The sequence below is a fragment of the Pinus tabuliformis genome, chromosome J, assembly GCF_031772625.1.
Source record: "Pinus tabuliformis cultivar Carrire ecotype Pingquan chromosome J, CPIR1, whole genome shotgun sequence".
NCBI lineage: Eukaryota > Viridiplantae > Streptophyta > Pinopsida > Pinales > Pinaceae > Pinus > Pinus tabuliformis.
Window position 1 is genome coordinate 1,197,110,559 of NC_142295.1, and position 25,643 is coordinate 1,197,136,201.

Genomic DNA, 25,643 nt, shown 5'->3' on the forward strand with positions numbered 1-25,643 from the left:
TAGTTCCAATAAAAGAAAAAATAAAATAATATATATATATATATATATATATATATATATATATATATATATATATATATATATATATATATATATATATATATATATATATATATATATATATATATATATATATATATATATATATATATATATATAAAGAAAAAGAAAAATAAATTGTAGGGGACAGAAAAAATAGAATAAAGAAAGAAATGAAAGAAAAGAAAAGAAAAAACAAAAAGAGAAAAATATATGAAAATGTCCCCCTAGGTGAGCAAGACTAAATGCCACCAAGAAAAATCAAAATTGCATGAAAGCATACTGCAGGAATTTTTGTAAATAAAGTGTGTAGCTTGTTTAAATGCCACATTGTAAATAGGAAAATTAGAAATAGTTAGTCTAATCACATTGTTTAAATGTGATTAGGCTGAAAATAAACTTAATTACGTGAGTAAATAAATCAATCACATAGTTTAATCGTGATTGAGCAAGATTAGTGGGGTTAATCACACCATTTAATTGTGGTTAACTTACAAAGAAAAAATAATCAAAAACCTCAAAAAAATGAATAAAAGGGGCTTGCAAAATCAAATGCGCCCTAGGTTTGATTAATTTGGTTTAAATTAGTTAAATTTGATTTGAAATAAATTAATCATGTGGTTAAACGTGATTAATTATTTGTAATAGCATATATTATTCATAAATGTTTCAAAGGTTTAATAAAATTGGAATGTTGCCAAAAGGTTGTGTCAACATATGATTATCAACTGCACAAGAATCAACTGTTGAGATCTCCCCTTCCCGGATCAAATGCGGGGGAGTGTTTTTGGGCCACCTGAGCTCCATCTTGTGTAATCCACCGGGGCGGGGGGTGACGAAAGGGTTGGACCCACTCTTCTACGTGTCACCCCCACAGCGTTTTGTACCCCCCCTTCCCCTTTGCCTTTTCACTCATTGCGCCCACACCCCCCCCCTCCCTCCTTGTGGTTAACTGACAAAGTAAAATAATCAAAAACCTTTGAAAAATCAATAAAAGGGGCTTGCAAAACCAAATGCGCCCTAGGTTTGATTAATTTGGTTTATATTAGTTAAATTAGATTTGAAATAAATTAATCATGTGGTTAAATGTGATTAATTATTTGTAATAGGATATATTATTCATAAATGTTTCAAAGGTTTAATAAAGTTCGAATGTGACCAAAAGGTTGCGTCAGCATATGATTATCAACTGCACAAGAATCAATGGTTGAGATCTGTTAAAATTGGCAACTAGGGCCAAATTCCGCGTGGGTCATCTTATTTATGGCAACTGATAATTTTCTTGGATCCCTCTCATCGAGAGGTGTAGGATTGATCTAAAGATCATACGATTTCGATAAATATTCATGGAGATATGAATTTATTTGTGTTATGGGACAATTCGTCAAGGTTGGCCAACAACCAAATAACCCCCACATGTGCTCAACGTTTTAGTATAAAAGGATATGACTTGAAAGTCATTTCACACACACTTCGCTCTTGATTTCTCTCCACTCGCTTTGGGTTTTAGTGGAAGAGAAATCTAGGAGGATGAAGCCCTAACGCAGGAGGAAAGAAGGCTAAAAAAACTGCTCTAGCCATAGTCCTAAAGGATCCCCTAACCGCAATCAACAGAAGGTCTTGGCCGCAACAAAGGAAGGTTTGTTTCATGGGTCTTTTGGAGGGTCGAGGTGTTGTAAGTGAGGCCGAGGTAGCTCCTTTGAGGGCTGAGACAAGGGTAGACTGTTTCAGGACAGCGTGGAGGTATTCTTAGGTGCCCAACTCTTGGTGAAGGGTAGTGTAGGCTGTTGTGGGTAAAGCCGCAAGCCCTACAAGCTGTTTGGAGGGCAACACATGATGGTTTGAGTGGGCTGTAGGTGGCAATGGAGGTCTGTGGTAGGCCGCAGGCCTAGCCACTCCAAAACAGGGCAGCGTGGAGGTGTATTGAGCGTTGTCTATGCCTAGAACAACATTGAGGGGAGCCACCACTTCTCCAAGGGTAGGCCGCAGCTAAGGAGGGTTGTCTTGGTGACTAATTAGAGGTTATTACAACAATCATATATACCCTAACCAGTCACAGTCATAACAACAACAATCAAAACTGTTGACTTACAGCGGATAGGTGGTGTTAGATGTTTCATGGTGGATACATAGGACAACAAGAAAACATAGTGATGCAATGTTTCATGGCAAGCAAACATAGTGCTGCAATGTTTCATGGTGGATACATAGGACATCGAGTACATAGTGCTGCAATGTTTCATGGGGGATACATAGGACAAAAATGTACATGGTGCTGCAATGTTTCATGGTGGATACATAGGACAACAAACATAGTGCTGCAATGTTTCATGGTGGATACATAGGACAACAAGTACATAGTGCTGCAATGTTTCATGGTGGATATAGGACAACAAGTACATAGTGCTGCAATGGTTCATGGTGGATACATGGGACAACAAATACATGGTGCAACAATCATAGTGCACTAATGGCACATGGGACAACAGTGTGGCAACATGGTACAGCAGGTGCAACATGGTTCAACACAGTGAGGTGCAGCATAATGATGAGGAGCAACACAATATTAGGTGCAACAAGGCGATGGAGTCACCTTGGAGAATCAGGTGAAGCAGCATGTCTTCAACTGAGTTCAGCTACCTCATGTATCATCTTCTTAGAGATGATCTATGCTCTTATTTAGATAAGTCAAAGTGTTGACTTCTGTTGTATATGTACTATCTCTCTCTCTCTCTCTCTTCTAAACTATTGAAGAACATATAAGAAGAATTGATGGAGGGTTTCCTCACATTAGGGTTTGTCCCTGGCTAGCGCCACATCTTGTGTCCCCTTGTCTTGGCTTGTCTTCTGCGATTTATGTTTATGTTCTATCTGCAATTTACTATTATGTTGATGTGATTGCTAATCTGGAAAAGATATTGAGCTAACTGTGAAAATTGAAATAAATTGCTCTAAGCATAGAACATACCTAAATTTAACAAGATTGCCCCTGCCCGGATCAACAACGGTGGAGTGTTTTCGGGCCCCCTAAGCTCCATCGTGTTTTATCCACGGGCGCGGGGTGGGGGACGAAAGGGTTGGACCCACTCTTCTACGTGTCACACCCATAGTGTTTTGCACCCCCCTGCCTTTTCACTCATCGCGCCACCACCCCCCCGTTCGAAAAGTCTTCCAACGTTGACCGCTCACCCCTCCACCAGTCCCTATCCGCCACGACACCCTTCTCGACCCCACTCACCGTCTGCCAACTCAGCCTCGCGGACCCCACTCCCACAACCTTCCCTTCTGTTTAACCTGTCTCGAGAATCCGTCCCACTCCCAATCAAAGGCTGCCATCTGGTACTCCCCTGCCCACGTCAACAAACCATTACGCCAATTAAATCTCTCCCGCCCCGTTGCAACGGACCCACTCTCGATAACGGTAAAAACCAAACGGTAACTTCAAAATTACCTTATTAAGCACCGTTAAGCCATAAAAAATTCCTTTCTTTCGCTGTTTTGCATGACCTGTTCAAGTTTTCAATCCTCCACGCTGTCGCAGTAACCAGACAATTGCCCAACGACAGTGATCCAATCGCTATTAGAGACCCCACTCCAACATTCTGTAGTCAACTTCCTATTCCAGGTAATCCTAGTGTCGTCATCCCTCTGTTTTTGCTTTTAAAGATCGATAATGCCTCCTAAGAGTAGAACCCCTAAGGACAAGGGAAAGAAACTAGAGGAAAATCCCATGTTACCCCCTCCTATTGATCTGGATCATCTACCCTTAGTCGATTTACAATATAAAATCGCTGAGACAAACTATGAGTTCGACTTGTTCGAACTTCACAGTTGGTTGAAGCAGAAATTCTTAGACCAAAGTGATGAATTGAATCTATGGGAGTCTACCCTCCCCCAATTCATGTTCCCACAAACCCATCATTTCCTTGAGCTAGTCTCTTGGTGTCAATTGAGCTATGTACCCTCCCAAAGAGAAATTATGAGCCGCAATGGTGAAATTCTGATCACCATCACAGCTAAAGCCATATCTCAAATGCTCCAAGTAATAATTCCAGAGTCTTCCAAGCCACTGTCAGTAGACTCTCTCACAAAGTTCTACAAGAATTTAACCTTCCCACAAAGAGCGAAGATATTTGAAATCTTTCTTCCTGAAGATGCCCAATTACCTAAAACAAACCCTCCATACTCATCTTCTATGTTCCCTGAGGTAACCAAACAAATCATCACCATTATTTCATACATTCTCGGTTACCACTCTGATTAGTGGGTTGATGAGGCCATTGTTGGCTTCTTGTCAATTTTTACCACTGGTGAGAAACCTGTTATTTTTAATTACAGTGAATTTATTGCAGATGCAATGCATGATCAATTCATGAAGTTTCCTACAGAGGGAGCTTTCAAATATTCTGTTGTTTTAGTTTACATGTTTATTTATCATCAAGCAGACATGTTTCCCTTTACTTTGCAGAAGATGGATGAGCAGGGTAATGCTCAATCAGTCATACATTAGACCTCTCTGGTTAGGAAAAACTCCACAAAGTTTACTTTCACAGACTATGTTGATCAGTTCTTGTACACAGTTATTTGTCTACTACATAGTGATTTGGAGCCTAGGATAGGAGTAGATATTCAAAAGGTTTTGCATCTTAGTGACCAGGTGAAGATAGGTGACTGGTATTTATACCAGAACTACACTAAGATCAGAGTCTATGGGTGTGAATTGCCACCCTATAGGCTGCCAAAATTTGTTCCCATGAGATTGTTCTCATTAGAGTACATCAAACAAATGATACATATGGATGACTTACATTTTGTGGCAGCTAAGAAGAAGGCACAATTTAAAATCAAAGCACAGGTTGGACCTTTTGTGTGCAATACTAAAACAACTAGTAAAGAAGTTGATTTGCTGTTGAAGCAATTAAATTTCAAGTTGAGCTTTACTTGGTCTTATGACCCTTTTGGTCTAATTTCAAAGCTAAGGGTGGAGCAAAAGACTACTCCCTACACACATACTCCTCGGCCAGAGATTGAGCAATACATGAACAAAGATCAATGGGAGGAGAACACCTTGCAGGAAGCTGAGGAGCAGATTTTATCTACAACCACCTCACAGACACCAGTCCCTCAGGAGAAGCATGATAAAAGGCCCAGAGAAGAAGATTCTTCTCCAGTGACAAAAATTGAAGCCAAGCAGTTCTTAATCTATACAAAGAAGCCTAAAAAGAATCCACCACTAGTTTTTATGCAGGATGAAGAAGGACATACTACTATAGTCATGACAGGTAAACATGTTTCAACAACATCAGAAGACATTTTTGTAGGTACAAGGAAAGATGACATCTTCACAGGATCACCCTCTTCATCAACATCCATGGATCCTCCAGAAACACCACAAACAGGTGACTTGGCTCAAGCCAATGCTGAGCCTAATATTTTTGCCAAGTATAGGGTAATCAAAAAGAGGAATGAGATGCTGAAAGCCACAACCTACACACAATTTTGGAAGCAGACAACCACATCATAGCACAACTCCTTTCAGCATTTGACACTGAAAAGGGCAAAATGCAAATTGCATTCCTTGAAGCTAAAGTGCCAGCCCCAAGGACACCAGCAAATTATAAAGAATCTGTGTTTAGTTTTGATACACAACAAATTCATCCAATAGATCAAATGGACATGCACAAACAAACCAGTGAAATGATGTATTCTACACTAACTAATGTTGCCATGTCCGCTTCTAAGTTGTAGGTACCATTAAACAACACACAGTGGAAGACTTGGTGATCAAACTGTCCCAAAGATATAAAGGCAGCAGAAGAGCTTGTGAAAAGAAAGGATGCCGATATAGTAGCATTGAGGAAGCAACTAAAATTGCCTACCACAGAAGATCCACAGGGTAAGGAAGTCATAGAGATAGAAGAGGATATGTTCTGAATAATGATTGAACAAAACAGTGAGATTCGGGACATGGAAGTAGAACTAGAGAATTTGCTCAAAGAAAAAGAGCAGGCATCACAATTGGCCATAGTTCCACTTATAGCAGTCCCAATTTTAGTGACCACAACCCCAGGAGCATCTACATCAACTTCAACACCAGCACAAACATCGGATTCTGCAAGTGAACTTGTTAAAGCCATGGACAATCTGTCCATTCAGGAAATAGAAATTGCTAAGTTAAAAGCTCAACTCAAGACACTGTCAGAACATAAATTAAAAATTGATAATTTTTATGTGGCAGAGTTGCAGAAAACCCATTAGCTTAATCTAAAAATTGAACAGTTGCAGAGTGAATCAGTTATGACTCAAACTCTGGCCCAAGCTAGAGAAAACATATGGACAGAAATCAATGAAGCCATCACATAAATATGGCCTTCCATACAAATTATTTTCGAGCAACAAGAATTAATACAGAGGTCCAAAGAGGTAATAAGGACAAAACCCTGAGGAAGCAACAACAATTATCAAAATCTTGAATTCCAAAAACAGAGAAGAATTAGAGCATATGGGAATTCAAGACAGGACAAAGACTATTCTAGAAGTGAAGAGGATGCACACCAAAAGAAACCTTATGCTACAACTGGACAATAAATGTAAAAACCTAGAAACCAATCTTTAGAGATTTTATAAGAAGATGTAGGTACTCAACGGAAAGGTCTACCAGGACTGATTGGTGTGGGAGATAAACTCATGAGCTTGACAGAGTACCAGGAGAAACTATGCACTATTGCCCAAGACAAGTCAAGATTTGCAGGTATAAAGGGGCATATAACAGGGAAAGCATTCCTGGAGGCCTTAGATTTCGACTTGTTCATTAGTCATGAGCTCAGACATTTGTTCATCATCAAACCAACTTTCTAGAAGTACACAAATGTGGATGAGACCTATAGAAAATTAGTTAAATTTTCTATCCCAAGTGAAGACAGATGGGACAAGTTGTGTGAATTACTTGAGTAATTTTTATCTTTGACAGCAAGGCAAACAACGCAGCAAATTTGGAGGCTCAGTCATCAACAATCATCCTCAACAATAGGGCTAGCAGTTCCAACAGTTCAAAAATTCCTAAATTTTTGTACTACTTTTGTAATCAGTTTTTAGATATTATTAGGATCCTATCTTGATCTTTAGAATCAAGATATTTTGTAATATTTTCTATAAGTACTTCATAATTCGAAGTATGAAGGGTTGGGACTTGTTTTGAAGAAAAGGACTTGTATTGTAAAGCAGCTCACAGAGCCACCATTGATCAGATTTTCAGTAATACAGTGCAATCATTATAGGATTCTTGTGTCATTTTTATTGGTGAAGTGCATCTCTCTTTGTCAATTTGTTTTCTCTTTATTATCATATGTGATTCTAAAATCTGAATTATTCTAAGAAGATAAAGAACAAAATTTGTTTAAATGTACACTCTGTCTCTGGCTTAAGAATAATTTTTATGTTTTCTACTGAAGATTAAAATCAAAATTCTTAACTGCTCTGTTTTTAATTGGATCTCTAAATCTTTTCCTCTCCTTCACATCATAGATCTTAAAGGATCCAGTGAATTTGCCTAACCTGCCCTGTAAGTTTAGCCTGTAAACTTTGTATTTGATCACCTCAAACCTGTGAGTCCATTTGCCCAATGGGCTTTCTTCCCGGTTTCAACCCAACAACACAAAAAACCCAAACCTGAACTTAATAGCTAGCCTAATATCTTCAGTCAAACAAAGCTAAAACATAAAGAGAGATCCCTCTCTGAAACTAGAAGGGCTAGATTCCTAGTTTCCAAAGTGGTTTTGTGGTTACCTTTGCGATTTTTTCCGCAACCTAAAAAATTACGGAGTGATAACACCTAGCGAGACAAGGAAAGAGATTCTTTGATAGACTTAGACTCCTGCCCTCTTATTCGTCATCTCAACTACTCTTCTTCACCTTCGCTATTGCAAATCGAACTTGCTTGAGATGAGTGACCAAATGAGTCGAGCTCCACTCCTTTATATTGCCTTTCTTGTGTTGAAAAATGTAACTAGGTTTGGTCTTCATAAATATTTGAGTCATTATTTAATGTATTATCAAAAGAATGAAAAAGATTTTTTTTATTATTATTACAATGACTTATTAAAGCATGGGTTTCATGTTTGGGTCATCTTTTATTAGTCAAAGTCCTCATTGTGGACTCTTAGGATTTATATTGAGTCATTAGAGTCATTGTACATTTTATGAGACCCTCTTGGGCATTTGAATCATGTAGAAAGATTTATTATTGAGTCAAATTAGGTATTTGACACCTCCACACCAAGTCGGCCTCAAATAGGGCAATTCAACCTCACCTCAAGCCTACAAATACAAGGAGATTGAATTCATTTGGAGCACTCTCTCATTCACACACAAGTTCGATATTCAGAAGAAAGAGTTGGAAAAGTGCGAAGAAGGAAAGAAGGCTAAAAGAAGTGTGAAATTTGAGAAAGACGAAGGAAAAGAGAAAATCGAAGTTTTGGGCTCTCTCTCTCTCTCATTTGGATTCTTCTGGGAGATCGAAGTTTTTCTTGTCTAGTCAAAGCTGCTGCTTCAAGGTTGAAATTCTGGGTCGAAGTTGCTGGAAGATGAGGCTGACATGGTGGTTGGAGGAGGTCTGTGTCTAGGTTGAAGAGTCTCAAGAAAACTATTGAAGGAAGAGATTTTAACTGGGTTTTCCCCTAGATAGAGGTTTTGCCCTGGCAAAGTGCCTACATCTTGTGTCTTGTGTTTTTGTGATCTTCATACATGTAATTTGGTAATTGCTTGATGAAAGATAATATAACAAATAAGTAAAGGAAGCCGACATAATTCACAAGTAATTATAAAGAAAGAGAAATCTAACCCTAATTCTACTAGCATTGATTTCTCAACATCAGAGCTAAGGTCAAAGAAGATTGAAGATCACTTCGTTGGCTTGAAGGAAATGATTAATCCCTCTATGATAAGAATGGGATTCAATACTGCAGGAAGCTGGATCAAGAAGATCTTCTACTACTTATTCAACAAGGTCAAAAGTCAAGGGTTCTTAGTTGCACTTACAAGTTCACTTAATGATGATAATGCATGGATCATTGACAGTGGAGCATCAAGGCATATGACAGGGGAAAGTAAACAACTTCAAACTCTATCAAAGGAACCATCTTCTCATGTAGTGGAATTGGGAGACAACAAAAGCTATGTTGTTAGAGGCCTGGGATCAACATCTTTGAAGCTGGAGAATGGAGCTAAACTACATCTCAACAACATACTATATGTTCCAGGTTTGAAAAAGAATTTTCTTTCAATTTATTGCTTAGAAGATAAAGGGGATAGAGTTGCTTTTGTTGATGGAAAGGTCTTGGTTTGGGGAAAAGATTCAAGTATTGATAAAGCTAGGGTTATTGGAGTTCGTGAAGGAAGCTTGTATAGAGTCATTACACCACCTCCTCAAGCCCTAGTTCATATGGAAATCAATCCCATTGAGCTATGGCATAGAAGATATGGTCATCTTCACTACAAGGTCATTCCCACTCTTAATCAACTAGTTCATGGCATCCCCGATATCAAAGAAGATCGTGAAGGAGTTTGCAAGGGATGCTATTTGGGTAAACATACAAGAAAACCATTTTCAAATAGTGAAACAAGGTCTAAAGAAATATTAGACCTCATTCATTCTGATGTGTGTGGGCCTATGTCTGACAAATCACTTGGAGGTCATCTTTACTATGTGACATTCATTGATGATCACTCTAGAAAGACATGGCTCTACCTTCTCAAGAAAAATGATGAAGTATTTGAAAAATTCAAGGAGTTTAGATCTGAAGTGGAAACCCTAACCGAAAGAAAAATAAAGACTTTGAGATCCAACAATGGTGGGGAATACACTTCTAAAGAATTGATTGCATATTGTAAAGAAGCAAGAATTAAGAGGGAGCTTATTGTTCCCTACTATCTCGAACAAAATGGAGTGGCCAAAAGAAAGAATAGGACAATTGAAGAAGGTATACGAACAATGCTCCTTGATCAAGACTTACCAAAATTTCTATGGGGAGAAGCAACAATGACAACGATATATATTCAAAATAGAAGTCCTCATAGAATTCTTGAAAATATGACACCTGAGGAAGCATTCACAGGGAAGAAGCCAAGTGTGGACCATCTTCGAATCTTTGGGAGTCCTGCCTATATCCACATTCCAAAGGACAAACGAAAGAAGTTAGATTCTACAAGCATCAAAGGGATCTTCGTTGGCTATAGTCTCTCCTCAAAGGCATATAGAATCTACCAGTGTTCCACGGGGACTCGCCCCCCCCCCCCCAGGGGTCTAGTTTCCTAGCTCCCCCGCGCTCTGGGGACTTGGGGACGAGAAGGGGTCGTTTCCCTACGCTCCCAAAAAGCAGGGTATGTAGGGGGACGTGCCAGGGGGTTGTGTCCTTGTGCTGAGGGGTCGTTTCTGAAAAGGGGGTCGGGAGGGGGGGGTCGTGGGGCCCGATTTTTTTAAAATAAACTTTTGTCTATAATTAAAATTTAACATTAATTTTAATACTTTAGGGTTTCAATTTGTTTTTTATAAATTTAATTCATTATTTGCCCTGACCCCTCACTCCATTCGCAAGATGTTCCTAGTTCCTCTGTAGCAGAGAGGAATTGGTCCACATATAGCTTCATCCACTCTATCAAGAGGAACAAGCTTATCTCTAAAAGAGCAGGAAGTTAGTTGCTGTGCACAGTGCCCTACGTCTTGAGCATATGAAGACACTTGAGTATTTGAAGGGACCAACAACACGATGGGATGTTGATCCAGAGGATGATGCACAGGTAGATATGGAGGAGAGACTTGATGAGAGACAGATGGGGTTGGTTGGTGTGCCACTTAGCATGTTTGAGAATGCTAGTGATTCAGATTCAGATTCAAATTCAGATGGTGATATGGTTTATCCTGATTTATTCATGTAGCAGCTGGATGAAGAGACTAGTGGGGCATTACCTTGACGCTTGAGCAAAATTATGCTCATTTATCTTTTGATATGTTGATGTTCTTATGTTATTCTGACTCTATAAAATTTTGATTCTTGATGTATCAGACTTGACTTTAGTCTTTTATAATTCTATAAAATTTTGACTCTTGATGTATGATGTTTCAGACTTGACTTTAATAATTTTATGTCAATATTCATTGTTTAGTTTTCAATATTCATAGTAGGAAGTGGAACATCAATATGGTTTAAACTTTAATCATAATGTATGATGTATGATTATAAATTAGAATTTTAAATTTATATGATATTAGATAATGATATTCATATCAATGATCATGCTTTGCAGCTTTTCAATTCAAACCCAATTGTCATAGTGGACTCAATTTATAAATTATATTTTATATTTATAAGTTTTTAAGACCCTGACGTCCCCCCACGTTTCCTAAAAATTGGTGGGGAGCTTTTGCATAGGCCGCTCCCACATATCCTCGCTCCCTCGCCCCCTCGTCCCGGAACCTTGGTGGAACATTGGAATCTACATCAAGGAAGGAAGACATATTGAAGTAAGCAGGGATGTTATATTTGATGAAAATCATGTGTACAGAAGATCGAAGGACATTCCTATTGATTTTGATGACGAAGATATACCTATATTCGAAGAAGAAGTTCAACACGACAATCCATCTACAATTCAAGAAGAAGAAGGACCAAGTGAACCTATTCAACCTTTGATCATGCCAAGCACAAGGAGGAGGCCACTTTGGTTAAAAACTATGCTTGAAGATACTAAAGGATATGGAGCTACGAAAGGAACCTTTATAGAAAGTAAAAGGTCGAAAAGATATTCTGGATATGCTGCATATATGACAAAACTAATTGAAGCTGAACCATCTACATTTGAAGACGCTGCTCATAAGGAATTATGGAAGAAGGCAATGCAGAAAGAATATCAATCCATTATGAAGAATGGGGTTTGGGAAATCGTTCCTAGACCTAGTGACAAATCAATTGTCACCTCCAAATGGATCTACAAGATCAAGCATGGTGTTGATGGAAGTATAGACAAATACAAAGCTACAAAGCTATTTGTTGCAAGGTGTTTCTCTCAAAAGGAAGGCATATATTATGAAGAAACTTTTGCACCCATTGCAAGGTATACTACCATTAGATCTTTGGTTTCATTGGCTGCTAAAATGGGATGTAACATCCATCAAATGGATGTGAAGACATCATTTCTGAATGGGACTATCGATCAGGAAGTATACATTGAGCAACTTGAAGGCTTTGAAGTAAATAACAAAGATACTAATGTCTGTAGACTCAAGAAGGCCCTATATGGTTTGAAGCAAGCTCCTAGGGCATGGTATCTAAGAATGGATTCATACCTTCTAAGAATTGGGTTCTTGAAAAGATTTGTTGATCCAAATCTCTACATCAAGGTTGTGGATAATGAGCTAATCATTATTCTATTATATGTGGATGATTTATTCATTATAGGTGTGGAGCGAAGGATACAAGAATGCAAGAAGATGCTGGCAACCAAATTTGAGATGAAGGATCTAGGACTGATGCACTATTACCTAGGTCTGGAAGTATGGCAAAAGCTTGGGGAGATATATTTGGGGCAAGGAAAGTATATCATCAAGTTGTTGCAAAAATTTGGGATGATGGATTCCAAGCCCATGACTACTATGATCACCAATCTCAAGAAGTTGAGGAGCTCTGACTCAAGTCTCGTAGATCCTACCTCCTATCGTCAGTTGGTGGGTTCTCTGATGTATCTGGTAAATACTAGGCCGAATATATGCTTTGCTATGAACATTCTTAGTTAGTTTCAGTTGGAGCCTCATCATGATCACTGGATAACTGCCAAGCATATATTGAGATATCTTCGTGGCACTGTACATCACTACCTAAAGTACAATAGCAAGGAAGTCAAGTTGATTGGCTTCAGAGATTTTGATTGGGGTGACAGTGAGACCAATGGAAGAAGCACTATAGGTGGATGCTTTAGTTTGGGATCTGCCATGATCTCATGGATTAGTAGATATCAAGATCCTATTGCTTTGAGTAGTGTTGAAGCAGAGTATGTGGCTACATGTGAAGTAGGAAAGGAGGTTGTATGGTTGAGGAAGCTTCTAACAGATTTGTTCAAGAAGCCTCTGGATCTTACTGTGATAAACTGTGATAATCAAAGTTGCATCAAGATGTCTGGAGATCCCGTGTTTCATACTAGGACGAAGCATATCAATAATAAGTTCCACCACATTAGGAACTTGGTGCAGGATGCGATCGTGAAGCTACAGTATGTCTCGACAAACGATCAGGTAGATGTTTGAATATCTTAGAAGCATGCTTAGTTTAGTTGATATTGTTGATGATGATAAAAGTTTGGAAGAGATTTGTTGAGGCTTTGTGTGTGAGACACATTGCCTGGGAGGACATCCGACCAACAATATGTTTTGATGTCTAGATCCCGAAGTAGGGAGGGTGGCATTGGTCATAGAGCTTTGACCTCGGATACGCAACTGGATCCCTGGGTTGATGGTTATGGTTAGCTAGTAAGCCTGATGGTACCTAGAGAGGCTGAAAGCTTTAGTCCATCTTAGTCCCACCCGGATAGATTGCCCTGGTCAGGAATCTAGTCCATGGCATCGTGAGTGCCTAAACTGTTGGAGGACCTTGGATAGATTGCCCTGGTCAGGAATCTAGTCCATGGCATTGTGGTGCCTAAACTCTTCATAGTTCATATGTTTTGAGATCTTCCTTATCCTTATATTTGTATATGTTGTTATGAATACCTCCCTAGTTAAGAGGGAGTGTTGAAAAATGTAACTAGGTTTGGTCTTCATAAATATATTTGAGTCATTATGTAATGTACTTATCAAAAGAATGAAAAATATTTTTTTATTATTATTATTACAATGACTTATTAAAGCATGGGTTTCATGCTTGGGTCATCTTTTATTAGTCAAAGTCCCCATTGTGGACTCCTAGGATTTATATTGAGTCATTAGAGTCATTGTACATTTTATGAGACCCTTCTTGGGCTTTTGAATCATGTAAAAAGATTTATTATTGAGTCAAATTAGGTATTTGACACCTCCACACCAAGTCAGCCTCAAACAGGGCAATTCGACCTCACCTCAAGCCTATATATACAAGGAGATTGAATTCATTTGGAACACTCTTTCACTCACACACAAGTTTGATATCCAGAAGAAAGAGCTGGAAAAGTGCGAAGAAGGAAAGGAGGCTAAAAGAAGTGCGAAGTTGGAGAAAGAGGAAGGAAAAGAGAAAATCGAAGTTTTGGGCTATCTCTCTCTCTCTCTCTCGTTTGGATTCCTCTGGGAGATCAAAGTTTTTCTTGTCTAGTCAAAGTTGTTGCTGCTGCCATTTGCTGGGTTGAAGTGCTGCTGCTTCAAGGTCAAAATTCTGGGTCGAAGTTGTTGGAAGAGGAGGTTGACTTGGTGGTTGGAGGAGGTCTGTGTCTAGGTTGAAGAGTCTCAAGAAAACTATTGAAGGAAGAGATTTTGACTGGGTTTTCCCCTAGATAGGGGTTTTGCCCTGACAGAGTGCCTACATCTTGTGTCTTGTGTTTTTGTGATCTTCATACACACATAATTTGGTAATTGCTTGATGAAAGATAATATAACAAATAAGTAAAAGAAGCCAACATAATTCACAAGTAATTATCAAGAAAGAGAAATCTAACCCTAATTCTACTAGCATTGATTCCTCAAGATCTTGAGGGTCGAATTACCTCCCTTTAGGCCTACTTGATTTTGTTAGAAAATAAAAAAGGCAAAAAGATTTTTTTTCTTTATGTTGATAATTACTTGTGGGATTCTTCTGATCTTATTATCTTTCTTGTGTTATTTTATCTTAGTTCATCAAGCAATTACCAAAACAATAACATGAAGATCAAAGACACTACATGTAGGCGGAAAACCAGGGAAAAACCCCACTCTAGGGGAAAACCTAGTCAACAACTCTTCCTTCAATAGTTTCACGAGATAATCCAAGACTCTTGACCTAGGCACAAACTTCCTCCACACCAAGTCAACCCTTTCTTCCTTCTGTAGATGATAACACTTTCAACAACAACTTCGACCTAGCAGCAACTACTGGCAGCATCAACTTCGACGTAGCAGCAACAACTTCAACCTAATAGAAACTAGCAGCAGCAACTTCGATGCAGCAATAGAGACTTTGATCTTCCTAGAAAGTTCACACGTGTGAGATAGATGGCACAAAACTTCGATCTTGACCTTCCCTGCAATTCTCCTCCTCCTTTTCCAACTTCACACATTTTAGCTGCCTCTTCTTGTAAATCGAACTTGTGTGAGTGAGTATGCTCCAAATGAATTGAATTGCTCCAATATATAGGCTTCTGGTGAGGTCGAATTACCCTGTTTGAGGTCGACTTGATCTCCTTGAGGCCGACTTGGTGTGGAGGTGACAAATAACTTATTTGACTCAATAATAAATCTTTTTACATGATTCAAAAGCCCAAGGGTCTCTTTTAATGGACAGTGACTCTAATGACTCATTATAAATCCTAGAAGTCTTCATTGGGAACTTTGACCTAAAACATGATGACCCAAGCATGAAACCCATGCTTTAATAAGTCATTAATAATAATACAAATTTCTTTTTCTTTCTTTTGATAAATACATTTCATTAAGAGTCAAATACAAATATGAAGACCGAACCTAGTTACATTCTTCAACACTCCCTCTTAACTAGGGAGGTATTCATACTTACATATACGAGTACATGGGAGATCTCAAAACACATGAACCATGAAGAGTTTAGGCACTTATGGTGCCACGAACTAGATTCTTGACTAGGACAATGTTTCTGGGTGGGACTAAGATGGACTAAAGTTTTCAGCCTCTCTAGGTACCATTAGGCTTACTTGCTAACCATCAACCCAGGGAACTAGGTGAATAATGCAAGGTCAAAGCTCTATGACCAACGCCACCCTCCCTACTACTTGGGAACTAGATATCATCACATATGCTGGCCAGATGTCCTCCTAGGGATTTTACACACTCAATGCTCAACACATCAAATCTCTATAACCTCAAGCATGCTTTTCAAAAACTTGGAGAGATTTTCCTGAACAGTCACAACCCCAATCAGTAACAACTTTTCAATTACTCATGAGTAAACACAAACCTTCAGGGTCTTCATACATCTTGATGTTGCTTCACAATTTATCTCAGTAGGAATTAGAGGCTTCAAACAAATCATGACAAAAGATTCCTCAGTCATACAACTTCCTTTCCTGCAACAACATATTCTACAACCGGATCCTACTTTCCTTCTTTCAACAACACCTTATCATTCATTCTCCAATTTCTTCTTCAAGGTATCCATCATGACTATAATATGCCCTCCCTCTCAACTTTGGGAGTTATACTCTTTCCTTTCCCTCTTAACTTAGGGAGATTATTTCCTTTTATGACATCGAAGAATCTTTCATGGCTTCCATTCTTCTTGATCATCATCATTCATATAACTTCCTTCATCATGCTTATCAATCAAATCACCTTTACTTACGAATATCTTCAACATCTTGAAGATTATGTACCTGCACAACTTAGATAACAAGTACAACCAAATACATATATAGAAGCATGAACTTAACTATATCAAAATCATACAACAATGAAAGCATTAGACTTTATCAAATACCTAAACTTAGTTAGGTTCACAAACAACAAGAGACACATACTTTTATACTTCAACTTCTTGCTAGGGTTTTGTCATAAACCCTAGACTTCATCATCAAGACATTTGAGCAAATCAGGATAACAATCTTCATTATATCTAGGGTCTCAATATTTCTTCCAGAGATATGACATACTCTACTATAATATATTGCAAACCCTAGAAACAAGTACACTTACAATGCATCTATCAACTTTAGATTTCATATGTTAGACTACTAGGATTTAATGCAAACCCTAGATTCCATCCTTGAGATACTAAGCCTTAGATGTCAACAAACAAAACCAATCACAACACAATCTAAGGTTTCAACTAAATGACCAACTTCTACTAGGGTTTGTAGTGAACCCTAGATTTTATCATTATAATGGAAACAATATCATCACATCATATCCTAGAATATCAAACTTTTACTAGGGCTTAGTTACAAACCCTAGAACTTATCAACAACTAGGTTAGCACAAACACATATCTAGGATAATCATGCACAAGCATATCATAACACATATAGGACAAACTCAAGACACAAATATCAATACATTTAAAGTCAGACATATAATAACCTTGATTAGGTTAGGGTTTTGATCAGACGAACAAATCATACACCTAGGGTTTCATTCCTAGGAGCTTGCTCTTGATACATAAGGGTTTTGCTCATAAACCCTAATTTACCAAAACCTCAAGGTCTAGGAACACATTACCATCCAACCCTAAAGGACTAGGGTTTTCATAATAATACTAAAACTCCAAACATGACATTACCATCAAAACCCCAAACATCAAAAGAATAGTATTTTCTAGATTTCATTAGTAACCCTAAGTAGACTAGGGTTTTTCACATTAGCATTGACATACCCTTAGGTTAGGGTTTTTATAGAGAACCTATTAGGGTTCCACAAACATGATGTTTTTAATGAGGGTAGATTCAATCTAATGATTAATCACCCAAACAAGAATCTCTATGATTCAAAGGTCCTAGACATAACACTTGTTAGTAATGTAAAGCAGATTTCTTAGAATGAATGAATATACCTTTATAACGAAGAGAAACAAAACTTATAGTTTAAGACATACCTTTGAGTTTAGACAAACCTTATAGGACATCAATTCCAATAGAACTTCTATGCTTTGTCTTGTGAGGTCTTCCTCATAGCCCTTGAGCATATCATCAAGCTTTTCCTAAACAAGGAAAATATAAAAAGAAATGTTATTAGCATCTAGTATAAACACATCTAGATAAGAAAAGGAAAAGCAAACTTAAAAGATATTACAAGGAGTAAGCTACTTATCTTTGAAAAATGGTGAGGGCTCCCTCTTAATCCAATCTCGAGGGATACCTATAAATTTAACAAAACAATTCAACAATGTTTTTCCAAAGCATGTTAAACCTATAAGTACTAAACATCAAAATACAAAACAATTCAAAAACTTAGAGTAGAAGGATAGAGTCCCTAGCAAATAAGTCTTTGACTTCGGGTTTTTCCTTCTTGTTCTTCTTTGGTGGTCCTTCATCAACAACATTTGCATGTTCCCTTTCTCTCTTCTTATTTCTAGGATTTTCAGGACAATCACTTCTATAGTGACCCATCTTGTGACAATTGTAGCATTCAATTTTGGATAGGTCTATCTTCCTTCTAGGCCCTTTAGACGTCTTGAAGTTTCCTTTTTTCTTGTAATGAGCAGAATAGGCATTTGAAACTTTCTCCTCTTCATTCTCCTTGTTGCTTACCAGAAAAATTCTAACCTTTTCTTGACTGCATGCATTCCATAATTGTTCTAATGTAGGAGTTTCCTTCCAGCTGTTGAGACTTGATGAAAAGGCACTCCAGGATGTTGGTAATCCTAGAAGTGCAATGATTACAAGCTCCTTTTCAAGTATTATCTCATCAATTGCCTAGAGTTCATCTCTGATTCTAGCAATTCTCACAAAGAAGGATGCCACAATGTCTTCTTTTGTCATCTTTATAGATCTTAGTTCATTCTTAAGGCTTGCAATTTGACCAAGGTTCTTGATAGTGAATAATTTGGATAATGCCTCATACATCTCTTGAGTAGAATCTATGTTGGATATATATGGAATGAGGTTATCCCTTATTCCATCCACCATTAGTGTCATGGCCAATATTTTTGTTTCCTTGAACTTTGCCTTTTTTGCATCACTTGACTCATGTGTAGGCTTTTTTACTTTTCCTGTTACTAAATCCAACACTGTATTCTTCTCGAGGATGAGGTCTATCCTCTTCTTCCATGCCCTGTAGTTGGATGCTCTTTATAATTTGTTTTCTCCCTTCATTGATTGTCCTTGAAGATGGTAGGCTTGACTTCTTTTATGACCCTTTTGATGACCCTTATTAAAACTTCTTAAAACTCCTTATTCTTCTTTCAATAGATCTTCAAGTTGCCTTTTTCCTTTCCCTTCAACTTAGCTTTGATACCATGCTAGAAAATCATAAAGGCAGAAAGAGTTATTTATGTTGATAATTACTTGTGAGATTCTTATGATCTTATTATATTTCTTGTGTTCTCCTTTTATCTTAGTTCATCAAGCAATTACCAAAACAATAGCACGAAGATCAAAGACACCGGTGTAAGTGGACAACCAGGGCAAAACCCCAATCTAGGGGAAAACCCAGTCAACAACTCTTCCTTCAATAGTTTCACGAGATAATCCAAGTCTCTTGACCAAGACAGTAGCAACTTCGACCTAGCAGTAGCAACTTCGACCTGGCAGCAACAACTTCGATGCAGTGGTAGAGTCTTCGATCTTCCTAGAAAGTTCACACGTGTGAGAGATAGATGGCCCAAAACTTCGATCTTGACCTTCCCTGTAAATCGAACTTGTGTGAGTGAGTATGCTCCAAATGGATCGAACTGTCCAATATATAGGCTTCTGGTGAGGTCGAATTACCCTGTTTGAGGACGACTTGATCTCCTTGGGGCTCACGTGGCGTGGTGGTGACAAATAACTTATTTGACTCAATAATAAATCGTTTTACATGATTCAAAAGCCCAAGAAGGGTCTCTTTTAATGGAAAATGACTCTAATGACTCAATATAAATCCTAGAAGTCCTCAATGGCGACTTTGACCTAAAACATGATGACCTAAGCATGAAACCCATGCTTTAATAAGTCATATTAATAATATTAATTTTTCTTTCTTTCTTTTGATAAATACATTTCATTAAGACTCAAATACAAATATGAAGACCGAACCTAGTTTTACATTCTTCCATAGATTTGGTCCTTGGGTCAACTTGGTCTTGGGCTTCTCTATGGTTTTTTCTTGACAAAATAAATATTTTATATTCAACTTTATTCACAATGAGTCCAAATGGGACTATGACACATGACCAATATTATTCTTTATCCTAAAAATACCTAGAAAGACCTAGAAGACCTAAAAGCATGAAGAACATGCATTTGACTCAAACTTGAGTATGAAACCCATACTCCAAAAATAAAATATAATTTCTTTTTCTTTCTTTATAAAGAATATACAATGTCATGATTACAATTACATCATAATGACGACCAAACCTAGTCACAAATTCCAACACGAATAGGGAGTTCATGAGAACTCCAACAATCCTTGGGTTCATAGACTTGTTACTTGTACACTCAAATCAACTTGTTTGGAAGCATGTGCATTGGGTGTTGATTATCACCCAAGTTTTCTATGATATGATAAAATCCATATAGAAAATAAAATCTAACCAAAATGCAATCTAATCTATAATGAAACACAACATTATGAAGAATGCAATAGTTAGGATGTTGACACAATTTTGCAATGCAACTAACTATATATAATACACCAAGTTATGCTAGGAAAGTATTCCTTCAGGAGTTGGCCATTCACTAGAAGTAGAACAACCTCTCCTTCAAGTGTCTCAAGGTGGTATGCATTTGTACCAGCTAAGCCAGCTACCTTATAGGATCTAACTTAGAGGTTATCAAATTTCTTGTGCATCCTAGGCTTTGCTTTCCTTTTATCCCATAAAAAGACTATAGTTCCTGGTTCAAATTCTATAGATTGAGCCTTTCAATCATAGGTGCTCTTAGTCTTTTCTTGATTTTTGCCTGCTTGATTGAGGGCTTTACGTCGGGATTCATCCATCTCAATGATTTGATCAATTCTAGATTGTACAACATCTTGTTGATCGGGGAATGCCTTGAGGCACTCCAACATAGAGAGCTACAATTGGATCAGAAACTTTGCCTCCGTCTCGTACACAAGTTGAAAAGGGTTGAAACCCGTGGAAGTCTTGATAGTTGTGCGATTAGCCCTTAAGGCATACTTGATTTTGCTATCCCAACTCTTCTTGTTTTCACCTACAATTTTCTTGATAATGGTCATAAGGTTTTTATTGCTTGATTCAGCTTCACCATTCCCTTGGGGATAATAATTCGAAGAGTGAGACAACACAATACCATATTTACAACAAAAGGATGCGACAACCATGGAATTAAAAGCTTTAGCATTGCCAATTACAATCTTAGTAGGGACCTCACATCTAGTGATAATGTGATCCTCTAGAAAATCAATCACTACCTGATTTGTGGCTTTCTTTGTAGGGGTAACATCAACCCACTTAGTCAGATAATACACGGTTGTTAAAATCCATCTATGATCATTATTGGAGTTGTCTTTGAATTCATCAATGAAATCAAGGTCCCATTGCTAAAATGGTGATTCGACAACAACGATTTTTAGTGGTAGGGTGGGCAATTGTTTCTTGCCAACGAATAATTGACATGGTTGACAAGTTATGGCAAGTTTTTAAGTGTCACTAAAAATAGTAGGCCAATAATAACTTGCCTCGAGTATTTTGTGGGTAGTAGTTTTCGCTACATCATCCTCGCCACAAAATCCAGCATGGAACTCCTTAATTAATTTATCGCCTTCTCCTTTGTTCCTAGACCTAAGGATGACCCCATCAAGGCTCATCCATCCCGGTCCATCTTGGTCAAGCAATACTTCGTAGATCTCAGTTTTAAATCTCTTCTCTTATGATCAACGAACCCTAGAGAAGCGGATAAATTCTTTAAGTAGTATATAACATCATAATACGATTCATCATCCTCTAATTCAATAGTGATGGCACAAACTTGTCCCTCTTCACCCATTTAGAAATCCTTGGCATCTCTTCTACCAACATTTCCGCTAGACCTTGGGCTTTGATAATTTTATTGGGTCAGATATTTAGGTCATATTCTTGAATCTTATAGACCCATTTTCCCCTTGATCCCAAGCAATCATTTTTGAGTCAAGATGTCCTTAACATCCGAGTAAGGGACATAAGTATGGATCCTATTGTACCCCACATACACCCAAAAATGTGTGAGGGACTTAACTAGAGCATAAGCGTGCTTTTCAATGATAATATATCTAATTTCTGCAACTGGCAAAGACTTGCCCATAAATGCTATTGGTTTCTTGTTCCGTTCATCATCTTCTTGCATCAAAACACCAAAAAACGTGTCCTTGGAAGCAAAACAATAAATAATGAAGTCCTTGGAGTAATCAAGACTAACTAGGACCAAGGCCGATGTTATTATTTTTTAAATTTCTTCAAAGGACTTGGTCCTTTTGTCATCCCATGTATACACTACATCTTTCTTTATCAAGTCATTCATGGGTTTGACTATTTCAACGAAATTTTGAATGAACATTATGAATTTAATATTGCCAAAGAAAGATCTTAAAGCCTTCTTGTCTTTAGGTGGCATGAAATTTTTGATGGACTCTATTCTTTCTGGGTCAATGTCAATTCCGTCTTTTGAAATAATGTGTCCTAATAACTTGCCCTGATCAACACCAAAAATTGACTTCTTATTGTTCAAGGATATACCATACTTTTGACATCTTTCATAAACTTTTCTTAGATGCTTACAATGGTCTCGCCTCTCTTTAGTAGCTACAGTGAAATCATCTTGATATATTTCCACGATTTTACCAATAAGGTCCTGATAAACAAAATCCATTGCCCTTTGAAACAAGGTTACTTGGGAGTGGGAGCGAAAACGGGGAGCAGGAGCGGGAGTGACATTTTCAAAAGCTCCCAGTTTGGGAGCAATTTCGGGAGTGTTTTTTTATATAATATATATTTTTTATATTTTGATGCATATATGTCGACAAAAGCATGTAGAATGACGAATTAGACATAAAAAACATAAAAACATAGATTGAACCATATAACAACAATCATTTAGAAGTTATAATCTTCATCAACCACGTCCACAAGTTAGTAACATACAACATATTGAGTCTCATGATTCATCAATCTTAAAGTTTCAAGCTTTCAAAATTCAATATATAACAGTTGTCATAATTGATCACCAAAGTTGTACTTGTAAGCTAAGTGTAACCATTACAACAAAGAATATCTAACATGAAATGAAGCAACTTTCAACTTTCACGATGCATCATATTCATAATTCATTACTAATGAGTTATAATTGCCAAATTCAAACTTCAAACTTAAATTGTCATATATTGTTTCCAAAAAATATGGTAAAAAATATGAAAGAATCAACAGTTTTAAAACTACTAGAAACTAGAAAAGACAAGTAAATCTATCATCTACAACTTCCTCTTGTCGCCACGAGAAATCTCTAATTTCTGAGCAGGTTGTGGTGGTCTTCTGGGAGTCTCCTCTTGCACAGTCCCACGACGAGAACCAGAAGGCACATGCCCTCCATGTGAAGATGTACATGGAGGCTGCGGCAGCAGAGGAACAAGACTTGGAACTCGAGCATTGGCAGTGCTACTGGATGGTGGTGGTGGCATGGTTGTTGTTGCTTCATCTTCATCTCTCATAAGTTCTGCTTCTAGTTCTTCAAGATGTATAGCGCCATCCTCCAAATTATCGTCTTCTGGGTGGTTGTCCCAAATTTTATATGTTGGATCCTCATAAGCCCAATCACAATAATGACTCAACAACCTCAAGTTGTAGTGCACTTAAAACAAGCTTTCTGCCCGGTTTTCATTGAGTCTGTTTCTTCTCACATTATGTATGAAGCTGTAGGTGCTCCAACACCTCTCTACAGAAGAAGTATTTGCAATCTGTGAGAGAACTTTTTTTTCCCAATTTTGGCAAAAGTCCCATGCTGCCATATGCTTCCCACCATGTGAGAGCATCAAATCTGTCTCTATCTTCCATTGCATGCAAAGAAACAAACAAACTAGTGCAATTGAAGTATCTACCTAATTCAAGACAGATTAGCACACTCCTCCTTGTCAAGTACCAACTTGTCTAATGCTTGCATATATCTTGTAGATACCTTTGGGTCTGTATGGGGTTTGACCCTAACCCCACCCCTAGGTGCAGGTTGGCCCAACCAAGATGGAGAGTAGTATTTTGGCATAAGGATATACGTCAAAGCATGTAGTGGAACATTAAGTTTATATCATCGTGTACACACAATTGTGAATCAATGTCTACAAGTTGGGATCATTTTTCTGAACAATATCTTTTATTTGCCCCAACATGGTATCCATCTACTCATACACCTCCCCAATCACTGGTTTATTTGTATCTGCAAAACGAATCATGTTATAAATGGGCTTGGTGAATTCCAATACTTGCCTCACACGTGCCCAAAATAGACCATCAAGAGCGGTCTCCTCCACCTGTTCAAAACCTTGCTTGTCAGCGGCATTTGTAGCCCTTTCCTTTAATGCCTGCCAGTGTGGACTTGATACCATGCTAGCCAATGATTCTCTTACCTTCAAAAGGCGCCTGAAGGTGAGGTAATAGCTAGCAAATCTAGTCTTCACAATCTTCAACAACTCCAATCTTGAGTGACTGTGGAAAATCCCATGGGTATTGCTATGATTTGTAATAAATTTTATCATTTTTTTGCCTCTCTTGTACAAATCACCAATCCATTTGTATTGTTGGTTTTTGTTTTTAATAATATCATTCATTAAAAGGTTCATTGTGTGAACCAAACACCTAGACCAAAATATGTTGGGGTATTTATCCTCAATAATTGCTTCCGTTGCCTTACAGTTAGTAGCATTATCAGTGATGACTTGGATGGCATTGTACGACCCAATATGTTCAATTGTTTCAAGTAATGGTTCTGCAATGTTGATGCCGGTCTTGAACTTCTCTGAGTAATCATATGCTGAAAGAAAGATGACACCACTAACAGACACAACAAGAAGACTTATCAATGGCTTGCCCTTTACATTTGTCCATTCATAAGATACAATGGACACCCCATGCTTAGTCCAAGAATTTGTCATTCTACTCGAAGAATGTGATATTTTTGTTTTTTCATGATCAAGTCCAATGGTTCTGGCCTTGTCATACCTAGGGCTCTTATATCTTTTAGGGGCATCATTTATGGCAGAAACCATTTCATGCCAATAAGGTGAGCGAAGAACATTGAATGGTATCTCGCATGCATAGAGAAACCGATACATTTTTGAATCCACATCCTACACCTTTCATCAAAGAAATCTAATATGGTTCCATGCTATGTTGCAGGAAACGCCAAATTTAGTGGTGTACCAGTACTCGGGACGACCCGAAACGTCGAAACTTCATTGAAACGCCGTCGAAATGCCACCGACTGTACCATATGATGTTTCAAGATTTCAAAATGCTGGACAGTATGGCCAACAACGTTTCAGCGGAGTTTCGGCCTCAACAGGCCAAGTTTCGGCAACCATAAAGAAAAATGGAAAAAATTTTGGGCCTTTTTGGACCATCTCAAGAACTGGAAAGAGGGCGTGGGCTCCATCTAACACCAAAACACACTAATAAACTATTTTTTATGTGACTGTTAGCTAAATTTAGTAAAAAAATTTACAAATGGAATTTTCTAGAAGATGCGAAGAATTGAATTTTCTAGAAACCCTATGAGCCTCTTTTTTTCTTTAAAAAGACACTTCATTC

At 37.8% G+C, this 25,643-nt stretch overlaps 1 protein-coding gene across 1 annotated transcript in view; it reads left to right on the top strand.

Annotated features, from left to right (window-relative positions):
- Window positions 1–25,419, top strand: part of LOC149231408 (uncharacterized) — a 51,244-nt gene extending 25,825 nt beyond the window's left edge. Inside the window, exons 3-4 of the mRNA XM_089381627.1 lie at window positions 23,365–23,511; window positions 25,249–25,419. Of these exons, the coding sequence (XP_089237753.1) occupies window positions 23,365–23,511; window positions 25,249–25,419 (318 nt within the window). The remainder of the gene's footprint in view (window positions 1–23,364; window positions 23,512–25,248) is intronic.
- The last annotated feature ends 224 nt before the right edge of the window (window positions 25,420–25,643 follow it).